Source organism: Salminus brasiliensis, chromosome 18 (genome assembly GCF_030463535.1).
Source record: "Salminus brasiliensis chromosome 18, fSalBra1.hap2, whole genome shotgun sequence".
NCBI lineage: Eukaryota > Metazoa > Chordata > Actinopteri > Characiformes > Bryconidae > Salminus > Salminus brasiliensis.
In genome coordinates this window covers 19,030,522-19,042,643 of record NC_132895.1, presented here as the reverse complement: position 1 = coordinate 19,042,643, position 12,122 = coordinate 19,030,522, and the positions used below count along the sequence as shown (strand labels likewise).

Sequence of the window (12,122 nt, the reverse complement as noted above, 5' to 3'; positions counted from 1 at the left end):
TTGATTGACCAATTTATATATATATATATATATATATATATATATATATATATATATATATATATAGTGGTGCATACAATTTTTGTGGTGCATTATATTTTTTCTCCCTTGTACTGATTCAAAGATATTTAGCTTTAAATATAAGCTATGAATAATCATGATTTCATGATACAATGAAATTTTAAAATTCACAGATTAGTACTACGTAGTTTTTCATCATGGCATAATAAATATTTTCATTATTACTACTGAGCATAAAACACTGTTACTGAAAAAAAGTTTTAAGCTTTCATCATCATCTCTCTCTCTCTCCCTCTCTCTCTCTCTCTCCCTCTCTCTCTCTCCCTCTCTCTCTCTCTCTCTCTCTCTCTCTCTCTGTAAATATGTGTCTTTTGCTCTCTCGCTCTCATCCCCTTTTTAAGCCCCCCGACCACACAACCACACACACACACAAGTCTAAGTTTAGAAGATCCTTGAAAGCGATCAGTTCACGTTTCTGTGTGATTTCATCTTGTCTAAGTTGCCTCTTAGTCTCCCAGATTTCCGCTACGTTTCATTGACTGAAGGAGACACTTTGAAACACAGCGCAGTTATAAAGTGTAAATCTGTGCTGAACTCCGCTCAGTTAAAGCTCCGTGCCCTGTGTCCCTCCTGCTCCTCTCAGGACCTGGTGTTTCTTTTAATTCGCCCTGTTGCAGGTGTGTAATAAATCTCATCAAACAGAACCAAAGTTAATATTTTCTCAAGTGGCTGATCTTACTGTGCGCGCGCGTGTTTACCACGTGTGTGTGTGTGTGTGTGTGAGAGAGAGAGAGAGAATGGATGGTAGAGAGACCTTTAAAGAGAGAATGCGTGAGTGAAAGTGAGGGAGGGAGAGAGAGAGGCATACATATTGTACGTGGGAGAACCCGAGCGCGCGTCGTATGACGTTTCTCGCTCGCGCACCTTTTCAGCCGGTGCAGCGCGCGCTCCGCACTTTTTCTCGAGCAGCGCATCATGGCTGTGCATGTGTTCAGGTCCGTCTGGGGAGCGAGGAATGGACTCATCCTCTTCTTCACTCCGTTTCTCCTCCTTCCCTTGCCTCTGGTCATCGGAACGAAGGTACGGGACGCTTGCATTCACACACTTTTACCTCAGGGTCGTAGAAAGCTACAGAAACAGCGGCGAGAATAACACTGCACCTCCACCGCTGGTTCATTTCAAAGACAAGCTGATAAACGATGGTTTAAGGAAAAGCCATTCTCCATTCTTTTAGGAGAGCAAGGTGGGGAAATAATAATAACAGTGGGTAACTTGTTCGTTGAGCTGCACTGAAATGTGTGAATTGATTCACGTGGTCAGAGAGAGCTCAGAGAGCTCCAACAATGAGAGCTGAGTGCTGATGCCGGATTTCTGCAGTGGTTAAAGAAGAGCTAGCCCCCCCATAATGGCTGTGTTTTCGTAAGGGGCTTGAACGGCGGCCACCCCTTCTGCTCTACGTTGCCCCCCGTGTTGGCTTTACTCTTTGTTGGGCTCATGAAACGCTCTTCGCCAGCAGACCGTGGGAACTCCCTAACCTGCCTGCCTGTCTTTACTGGGCTTCACTGGCTGAGCCGCTGTTTTTGGCCTCTGAAAGCGGGCCTCTATCTATGGAAATCTGTGGAGTGTTTAACTCCTCGGATAAGAGGCTTAGTTGCAAAGTTTGTTTGTAATGAAGTTCAAGTTTATGTCTAGAAGTGACTGAATAACGAAAGAACTTTGCACCTTAGCATGTATTAACTGTATATGCTCCCCCACCCCCAGTGATCGTGGTAATGAAAATCTGCATTGAACCTCTAGTACAACACATGTACAAAATTTCAGCAAATTCCTTCTTTCTTTTTCTTCTTCTTTCCTTCTTTCTTTCTTTTTTTCTTTCTTGGTATGAAAATGCCTATTTTATTGCATTTTATTAATCAATTATTGGACGCATCATATTGTTTTTAACATTTGAACAGTAGTCACACAGTGACATAAAGACATAAATGACATAATGGACCAGGTGGGGGGAAAAGCATTAGTTAGTGTTGGAATTGAGTCAAGTTAAACAGTCATGCAATATGTTTGCTGTAGTACATGTGTTACCAGCACACCACCAACAGTCACCACTTTTCGTTCCTGTCTCTGTAAGTAATGACTCTGGAACTATACCCACAAATGACAACCGAAGGGGTATCTTCAAAATGAATAGACCATACTCGTAAAAGAAAGGTTCTTTAATGAATCTTGGCTTGGACATTCTAGGAATGACCTTTAAACGTGCATCATGCAGAGGTTTAAAAATTGGTGTATTGTGGTGGGTAACAACACTGACTTCCTCATGGCAGATTAAGGTTCTAGCCCACTGTGCTACACCAGTAAGAGTCATAGGACGATATATTCACATACCTGTGTAATTTGACTCAAATGTCAGTCGCTCTGGATCGATCTTTAAAGAAGCGTCTATTAACAGATGTCTATGAGAACCAAAAGTGCTTCTTCTAATGTATCGCTCCACAGAATCGTTAGGGAACCTTCATTTCTAACATTGAACTTTAGTGACTCTTAATTACGAGTTTATTTCTGAGCTTCTGATGATGGATAAGGGAGTTTTAGTGTTTTACCTTGGTCATGCTTGGTTTCTCAACAGGAAGCCAGCTGTGCATATGTCATCGGGCTGATGGCGGTGTACTGGTGTACAGAGGTGCTGCCATTGGCTGTCACTGCTCTCTTACCTGTTATCCTCTTCCCCCTGTTTGGTATCATGCAGTCCAAAGATGTAAGTACGCACCTCTCATGAACCACATCAATGCTCTGCATTTAAGCAACCATGCCATAAAAAAAAACAACAACTGTAAAACTGCTATTAAACCGTTTACTGTCCTTCAGGTTGTAATGTCAGGTGTGTGCCTTCAGGTTGTAATGTCAGGTGTGTGTGAATGTGTGTGTATGTAAACGTCAACTACAACTAGGTGTGTATGCAGTACCTGAATGACACGAACATGCTGTTTTTGGGTGGGCTGATGGTAGCCGTGGCTGTGGAGCATTGGAACCTGCACAAGCGTATAGCACTGCGGGTGCTACTCATTGTTGGGGTGCGGCCTGCACTGTGAGTAACTTCATACTTCTACGACATGTCTGTCACATACAGCTGCACATTTTGGTTGTCACTGTGTGTGAAAGTGTGTGAAGGAGATTTGCGATTTCGTGATGTATCAAAGAGATTGTTAAAGTGATGTTGTGAGAGATGTCCACGCCCAGACTATCATATAACGTCTAATGTCTGGGGATGTTTATATGTATTGCTGTACTGCTCAATGCCTAAATGCGTATGCCAAATGAGATTGGCAGCTTAACGATCACTTGTCTAAGAGATAACAGGCGACACAGTGATATGCAGCACAATGAAGCAACACTTGAGTCATTGTGATCTTTTTATGCTCATATCTTTATGATTATAATCATCAGTCTCATCTCAAGTTCACTTCAAGGCAAGTGTGGGTGCATAATTGTGTTTATATTGCCATTGCAATTTTGCACAGGCTGATGTTAGGCTTTATGGGTGTGACGGCCTTCCTTTCCATGTGGATCAGTAACACCGCTACCACTGCCATGATGGTGCCCATTGTACAGGCTGTGTTGGTGCAGCTCAACAACACAGCAAAAGAAGAAGAATCTCGGCCTGTTCCCTCTCTGGAGAGCGAAGAGAAGCCTTCCGAGAAACAGGCTGATGGTCAGGGTGAGTGGAACAGGCCAAGCCTGGGCTGTATAACATGTGATACAGTTCTGAGCACAGAAACGAGCTAGTTACAATCTCCTAGTTACACTCTCCTTGTATTGACCTGGTGCAGTGCTTCTCAAGCCTCAAACCATGCCTTACCACTCCTGATTAAACCAAAACATCCATGTACCCCTCTGCAACTTATTGTCATTGTCTACATACATGCATACAATCAAACAAACATACATACATTACAGTGTTGTAAGAGATAACGGATAATCCATAATCTGTTTGCCTACAACTATTGTAGCCGTTGTCAGAGCTCTTAACTTCTGATCCATACAGCTATGGCATAGTATACTAAATCCAGTGTTTTAGGCACCAGATCCACCAGACTAGTCCAGTGACTATTTAAGGTGCTTGTTTGTATATGAGCTTTTAGTAACATCTTGTCACCCCATATCTTTTTGTGCAGTTATTCTGAATGGCCACAGTTTTTCCCTGGATACTGAGACAGTGGAGAGGTGCAGAGAAGCTGAGGAAAGGCTGAGGATGTGTAAAGGCATGACATTGTGTGTGTGTTATGCTGCCAGCATTGGTGGGACTGCCACTCTGACTGGCACTGGACCCAACCTAGTACTCACGGGACAGATGAGGCAGTAGGTACCTCGTTTCTATCCTTCCTGTTATATTAATACTAGTATTAAATTTCAATTGCTATACATTGTGTACGTATTAGTCAAAAGGTGCAATATATATATTTTTGTCAAATTTACTTGTACAGAAAATTTACAGAAGTGCTGTAATTGGTTAGGGGCAGTATTTGCATATTTTGGCCTATGTAATATTTGTCTTGCGAAAGCCAAAGGAAACTGTTGGAATATGTGCTAACATTACTAGTGTCTATATTTGATGACCAATATCCACCTGTAAAATGGCTTCATGTGGAAATCTTTCTCAATCTTTATTTGTCTGAAGTCTTGGACTCTGCCCTCAGGCTCTTCGAAAAGAACCCAGATGTCATTAACTTTGCCTCCTGGTTTGCGTTTGCCTTTCCGAACATGGTCATCATGCTCACTGCAGCCTGGATCTGGTTGCAGTTTGTTTTCTTGGGCTTCAAGTAAGCTTTATCAACCATTGAGGTCTTCAGTCACCCACTATCATCCAATCTCAACTCTAAATTCACCTAAATTTACTTTATTTTTCTGACAAAAGTGTATTTATGCAGGACTTTTCTCTCTATATCGCTCTCTTTCTCTCTATAGCTTCAGAAAAACATGGGGCTGTGGCACAGTGAAGACAGAGAAAGAGATTGCTGCGTATAACGTGATCCGTGAAGAGCATCAGAGTCTGGGCCCCATGTCCTTCGGCGAGATAAATGTTTTGACACTTTTTGTCCTACTGGTGGTGCTGTGGTTCACTCGCGAACCAGGCTTTGTGGAAGGATGGGCGACACATCTCTTCAATGCTGAGAAGGAGTATGAATCTCTGTTGTACTCTGTTTTGCAAATTCTCATTTACCAGCTAACTTTAGATCAGTGGTCTTTAACCCTGGTCCTGGAGAGCTATCGTCCCTCAGACTTGGGATCAGGTGTGATGGATTTGGGCTGGAGTTTAACACCTTCCAGAAGCTCTCCAGGAGTAGGTTTGGACACCACTGCTTTAGATTAACCAGGGCGAAGACTGAGAACCACTGTGTCAACAGGAAGTCCTAACTGAACACACCACCAAGCCTTGTTTTTAATAGGTTTATTATTAGGTGATAGATATTTGTACCCTAATTCATTCTTATCGTATCCGTTACTGACCAAAATACATACAAACACTCGTCACACATAGTTCATAGGTAAATGTTTGCACCGTTATGTTTGTGCCAACAGTGAGGAAGTGCACACTGAAATGGCAGGTGTGCTTTGATGCACGTTGTCGTAAGATGACGTCCAACAGCCAAACAAGACCAACTTTGTTATGTTTGTTATGTTATGACTTTTTTAAAAATAAACCGAAGAAGAAAAAAGAACATCGAGTCCCCAGAAGGCAAGCAATTTGTCCTTCAGTTTGTCCCTCAGTTTGAGTTTGGTAAAGTGAGTGAGGGTTAAAAAACAACGACAAGAATCACGAACATATTGATCTTTAGCCTTGTGCACTTCATATGTCCTCTCTCGTATCAGATGATGTGGCGCAGACCTCCTTATCTGGGTCAAATGTCCGATTTGTGAATGGAGTTTCCAAGTGGAAACTATACGCAAACAGTCGATGTGTACATAGCAGTGCAGTTGTCAATATTTCAGTTTACATGTGCTCACGTGTAAAAAACATTTCACTAAGAATGCTCTTCTACAATGGATTAGAGCTGAACCTTTCTGAATTTGAAGCTTTTCCTGTTATTAGAAATGCAACATTATCATTTTCTCAGTATTTGTTAAGATATGCTTTTACATTTTTAATGAAATAGTGACATACATGCATCACCCTAAAATGCGTCATAGACACACATTGGTCCATAGCTTATTTACTGAACAGTTGCCTTCATTGTGACATGTAATCCTCTGGTAACCCTTGACCCTCTTCTCGACAGGTATGTGACCGATGCTACTGTGGCAGTGTTCATAGCTGCATTGCTCTTTATCCTTCCCTCTAAACCCCCCTGCGTCTGCTCTTGGAGGTCACAAAGCTTTGACACAGGTAAGGTCCGCTTGGACTCACAATTTAAAAATGACTACTCACTCAGTGGCTTAAACATGCCAAGATGTAGACTAGAAAACATTACTTGAATACATTACTAGGTTTAAATTTGAGGTCATGTGGCACCTACTATCAATTTTTGTGGTCTGTTTTTGGATTTGATTTAAAGTCGTCAAGCACCTTCATTAAAAACAATGATTTGGAATCTCTAGAGGCTGCGTGACTGTAAGGTGTATTATAACCATTAAATAGTGATTAAATATTGAAATTATTTATAAAACAAATAATAATATGCTGTTATAATGTTGTTTACCACATCACAACAAGATTCACAACAAGATCAGCATTTATTTCATATGCTGTTTACGAGTGTGATCATGCCTTTAACGTGTGCTTACAGTACCAGAAGAGACTTTATGATTTTAAAAGTGGTGAGACATCTGAGAACCTAGGCAACTTAAGTTATGGCCTTACAAAATAACTGCATTTTAGGAGAAGGACCACGTCTCATGCCCCTCCTCCTTACAGTCCACCTCCCTAAAAATGTATTTTATTTTTTTAATCTTCCCTTTTTTATGTTGAAGCTTTTGCACCCGCCACCACCCCGTCACCTTCCTGATCTTTAGCTCTCTCCTTCTATTATCTTTATTGGTACTACCTCCATTCATCCAAAGGGATCTTCGGTTCCCTTCTGTCCGTCATACACATTCTTCTAAGATTACAGATTACATTATGTTGAAGGCAGCAGCATAGCGCAAATGGTACATTACCCATATTGTGCATTTCTATGGGAAATTCTTTGGGATTTGGATTGGGTACCTCTGCACTGTATATGTAAAACAAATGCTGGAATGTGTTATATTGTTTTTCTTCCAGTACCCCAGTCTGACACTGAACCCAGATCAGCATTGTTGACATGGAAGGTGGCTCAAAGTAAGATGCCATGGAGCATTGTGCTGCTGCTCGGAGGAGGCTTTGCTCTGGCTAAGGGTAGTGAGGTAAAATTCACAGTTGGAATCACTTTTCACCCAATATAAACCATATAAAACCAATTTTGTGCCAAATATGTGTACCAAATGTTTCTAATTTATCCAAAAAAAATATTTCCCCAAACAGAAGATACCTATGAATATGATACTTTGTACCACAGTTTGAAAATTGGGCTGTACCTGCAGTTCACACTTTTCCTCCATGTCTTCACACATAAAGGACGCAGGATTATCAGCATGGCTTGGAAATCAGATGTCTCCACTCCAGAGCATTCCTCCATGGGCCATTGCCATTATTGTGTGCCTCATGGTCGCTACCTTCACTGAATGCACCAGTAATGTGGCTACAGCAACCCTGTTTCTGCCTATCCTCTCCTCAATGGTACAGAATCCTTTCATTTTAATCATTTACACTTTTACACAGGAATATATCAGTACTTACATGGATTGGTGTAAAGTTTAAATGCAAGTTGAAATTCTGGTTGACACAGCAATCAGTCCGCACACCCAACATTTAGGCACACCAATCCAATTCCATCCAGACTGAAAGAAAATAAGAGATATCTGTCGTACACCCATACTTTGCAGACACACGCTAACGCACATGTCTCTCCACAAAGGACTTCAGAGCTAGGCTAGTAACCTATAAAAGAACCTTCTCACTTTAGTACACAGGCCCTTCTTTTTGAGTCCCCTCCCCCTCTTGTCATGCTTCACCTTTCTTTCTTGCTATTGTGAAGCTTCTGGCATGCACTGCCATTTCTTAATGAATGCAGGGCAGAGTGAGGAGGACCTATGAATAGGGAGATTTGTATGGGGTCCGGGCTGAAGTGGCTCACGTGGCTCACATGGCAGAGCTATGAAGATCCTAATATCAGCCTAAATATCAAGGAGAGGAAGGAAGAGAGAAGGTTCATTGATGCTAATGGAGGGTTTACCCACCCCCCACCCCCCACACCAGCAAGCAGACTCAAATCTGGCAGCAGCATGTGTGCCGCACTTTGTTCGCCCATCTGTCCATATCCTATTCCACCTGGGTGCCAGCCTGTGTTTGGATGTCCTTTAGGCATAGGTCTACAAGATTTTAGAAGTTAGAGATTTTGTTTACATGTGATTCACTTGTACTGGATTTTTGTTTTTTAATACGTGGGTCCACCTTGTTGACAACCAATAAACCCACCTCTACAAATCAACAGGCTAAAAAAAAAAAATTTTGTTCTTAAAGGACCACTTTTGTAAAAGAAAAGTATGGAGACTGTTTTATAGTTTATTGACTATTGATCTAGGCAAAGACCCATTTTTGAACTCTTGTAGAGAGTTTTGTGTAGCAAGTGTTTTAAGTTCACTTTTAAGTGAGTTTAAGTTTTAAGGGTGTAGCCATTTATTAATCCTTTAAATTGCCAGGTTTTGGGTGTCCACCCGTGAATTTCCCACTCTCATAATTACATAACTAACCTAGTTAGCCTTCACAGTAGTTATTTAATGATTTATTACAGTAACTGAAAAATAACTTATTAATGTGGCTGTATTTTCAGGTTGTTAAAGAGAGAAATTGTTGCAGTTTTACATGTTTTTCAATTAATTTGCCATTTTAAAAATATGTGTGCTTTCCCATTTGATTAGCATCAAGATCATTTCCACCTGTGAATTAATTTAATGGTTATCTTAATGCGCATGTCATTCAGTCTTTTTTATGACATGCAAACTGTACCAGTGTTTAAGCTCAATTTTAAGTGATTATTTTGTGTTTTAGTCTCAGTCTATAGGTGTGAACCCGCTGTACGTCATGATTCCTTGCACCCTCAGTGCTTCTTTTGCCTTCATGCTTCCAGTGGCAACCCCTCCGAATGCAATTGTCTTCTCTTACGGCTATCTGAAAGTGTCAGACATGGTGAGTAGACCTGAACTGTGAGGAGAGTAAATAGTAGTCAAATAGCAGTCAAAAGAGTTGCTCTCATACACTGATGTTTAGCAGCTGTTTAAGACATGGTGGAAGAACCACAAAAATGCCACACAGCTCATCAAGGAATGGAGTAGGTTAAGGAGTGAAGAAGTTCAGGCAGCGTCATGGACGCCGCTGAACTTACAGTAGACTGAAACAGCATTGAGAGCTTGTGGGACTGAGTTGGGAAACGTGGGGAACAATCCAGCCTCTAAAGGAGGTGTATGGACAGCAGTGAAGAAAGTGGGGAAAGCAGTTCATTTAGTCCATTTATAAAAAATATGACGGCGTGTTCTGCCTCAGTCATCATTATCAGAAGAGAACCTACAAAATACTGTTGTTGCCTATGTTAACTCTTAGTTGCCTATTTTGCTATTTGGGTGATTGTTTTCAAGTGCCAGAGTTTTATAAGTAAAAGAATATATATTATATTAAGGAAAAATCGAAATATTTTTGTTTTGTCATGACTTTTGCATTTTACTTTGCTGTGAAATTGAGTAATAACACGCTAAATGTAAAATTACTGAAGAATAAATAACTAATAATTTCACATATGTCCATAAATCACCATCTTTTAGGAAAGTCTTCTCACTAATCTTGAATTCAGAAGCGTAATATTTAACTGAATTTCTGTCCTCAGGCCAGGACCGGTATCGTGATGAACATCATTGGTATCCTGTGCATCACCCTGGCAGTAAACAGTTGGGGAAGAGTTCTGTTTAGCTTGGACTCCTTTCCCAGTTGGGCTAACAGCACACAGGTGTGACAGACTGGACAAAGCACACGGCCAACAGAACAGATCACACACATGAACCGCATCCTCCTCAACTGCAGATAAAGCTAAAAAGCTGAGAGGACACCGTCATCACACCGCTGACAGGTGTAGAGGTCAGCACATCCTTATCTGCTTTTATACACTGTGACATTGTGACATACACACACTTTATCAGTACAAATGTAATATATAATCTGTGTACAGCAACTACCATAAAGGTGTGGTGGTGATTGCTGGAAAATTACATTTCATTTTTGCATAAAACGTATGAAGTATACTCATGGAAGCCTGTGAGAGTGAAGATTGTATTTGTTTTTTGTTTTTTTTGGGGTTTTTTTTCATATTTTTGTGTTTTTGTATTTATCTGTACACATTTATATACATAAATATATATGTACATTACTGTTTATTGTGATTAGAGACTCAGGACAGCTCTTTATAATATACTCTTTGACCATGTAAAGTAAAACATAAAAATAAATCTATTTTTCATGGTAATTTTGACTTATTAAATATATTAAATTGTATGTATTTTTTGTAATATTAAAAACTTTTTTTGTGTGTGTTCCTGTCTTTTTGTCTTAACATTCATGCAGACATTTCTATTGCTGCATAATGCCAGCATATCGCCACTTACGCTTAAACCATGTATCTCCAAAATGGCAGGGAACATCATTTTTATGGAAGTCGAAGTAAAAATATTTTATTCCAAGTATGTTGGGGCATTTTAATTGGTCTATTCATAATGAAGTTTTGTCACAGTGTAAAAACAACTGCCAGAATTACATTACGTGAGAAAAAAAGTGAGAAACAAAAGCAAAAATGAAGATGTTGTGTGGCAGAGACATTATTCAGCAACTGTACATTAGGACGATCCAGACCATACTTGTATTTTAAACAGAATGGCTTGTGCCACTACAGTGCATGTATAAGCTGAATGAGTCCTGCTGTTGGTCTCAGTAGCGTTGCCCTCTGCTGATCATATTGAAGAATAGCCAGCAGCGCATACTGCAAGAAAAATGCTTTGCTCGAAGCAGGTGCATTCATTCATATTAAAGTATGATCAGAAAAAAACGAGAGGCTGGATTGAGTGCAAAAGATAGAAAGGTGCTTATAGTTGCTTCTCGCTTTAAGGGCATGCAGACCACAAGAATCAATTTGAGATCATATTGAATATATCAGCCTCCACAGTATTTGCACTATTCAAGGCTACTTATGATCATTAGAAAACTACTCCCTTAAGTATGAAGGTAGAAACAAATCAACCACAATCATTCTTTCAATTTAATACATGGATCTTTTGATTTAATAATTTGTTCCTGGCTTCAGGAACAGTTCATTAAATTGAGGGAACTGATTGCTAAATTTTATTAAATTGGAGGAACGCTTTTCTACCGGGTTTCCACCTTTTATACCTTATGGCCTCTGTACAAATAAAAACTACAGTTTTCTATAAAAAAAAATGGGAAAGTACTTTACTTAGCTAAACACAACAGTAGAAGCAATCCCTGAATTTAATGCCTGAATTCTGTTTATATTTTGCTCCAATTCGTGGACAACAAAATGTTAGGGGGCAAAAATTAAGCAAGTGTACCTGACATTACTCGATCTGGCTCAACTCTCAGCCTAAACATTTCGCTTTGTTGACAGAGAACATCGAGGAGGAGAGACTGGTGGCGAACAGTCGCTTTAATTTGTAGCTGTGTCCAAAACTGAAGCTTGCTGCCTTGATGCCTTGCTTCCAGTGCTGTCTAATAAGTCAGTACACTAGACGGCAGGGTAGCGCTAACGGTCTCTGTAAAAGAACCTTGCCAAGGTGTTGACATCCCACTGTTAGCTGTTAGGGTCAGCTGTAACGTTACCTGCGTTAGCAGACACCATGTTGTCGTCGAAAAATAACGTTTAAGAAGTTTAATAATAGCCTTCTTTGATTTAGACACCGTGTGGGTGCCTTGGTGCCTGAGTAGGCAGCAATTGTTGCGATTGAGACAAAGCCTTTCGCGGTCGTCATGT

General features: G+C 40.4%; 1 protein-coding gene across 1 annotated transcript; it reads left to right on the top strand.

Moving 5' to 3' along the window:
* Positions 1-996: 996 nt before the first annotated feature.
* Positions 997-10,557, top strand: slc13a5a (solute carrier family 13 member 5a). The gene is made up of 12 exons (XM_072661300.1): positions 997-1,101; positions 2,648-2,776; positions 2,970-3,106; positions 3,540-3,736; positions 4,194-4,377; positions 4,716-4,838; positions 4,984-5,196; positions 6,297-6,403; positions 7,280-7,401; positions 7,613-7,774; positions 9,146-9,283; positions 9,975-10,557. Exons 1-12 carry the CDS (start codon positions 997-999, stop codon positions 10,098-10,100), a joined length of 1,743 nt encoding a protein of 580 aa, XP_072517401.1. The 3' UTR covers positions 10,101-10,557.
* Positions 10,558-12,122: the final 1,565 nt, after the last annotated feature.

Bases quoted from the DNA above. Each gene is read 5' to 3' on its own strand.
- slc13a5a (XM_072661300.1), top strand. From the start codon at position 997: ATGGCTGTGCATGTGTTCAGGTCCGTCTGGGGAGCGAGGAATGGACTC. The intron at 1,102-2,647 runs GTACGGGACGCT...GTTTCTCAACAG, and splicing joins CTCTGGTCATCGGAACGAAG to GAAGCCAGCTGTGCATATGT. The intron at 4,839-4,983 runs GTAAGCTTTATC...TTCTCTCTATAG, and splicing joins TTTGTTTTCTTGGGCTTCAA to CTTCAGAAAAACATGGGGCT.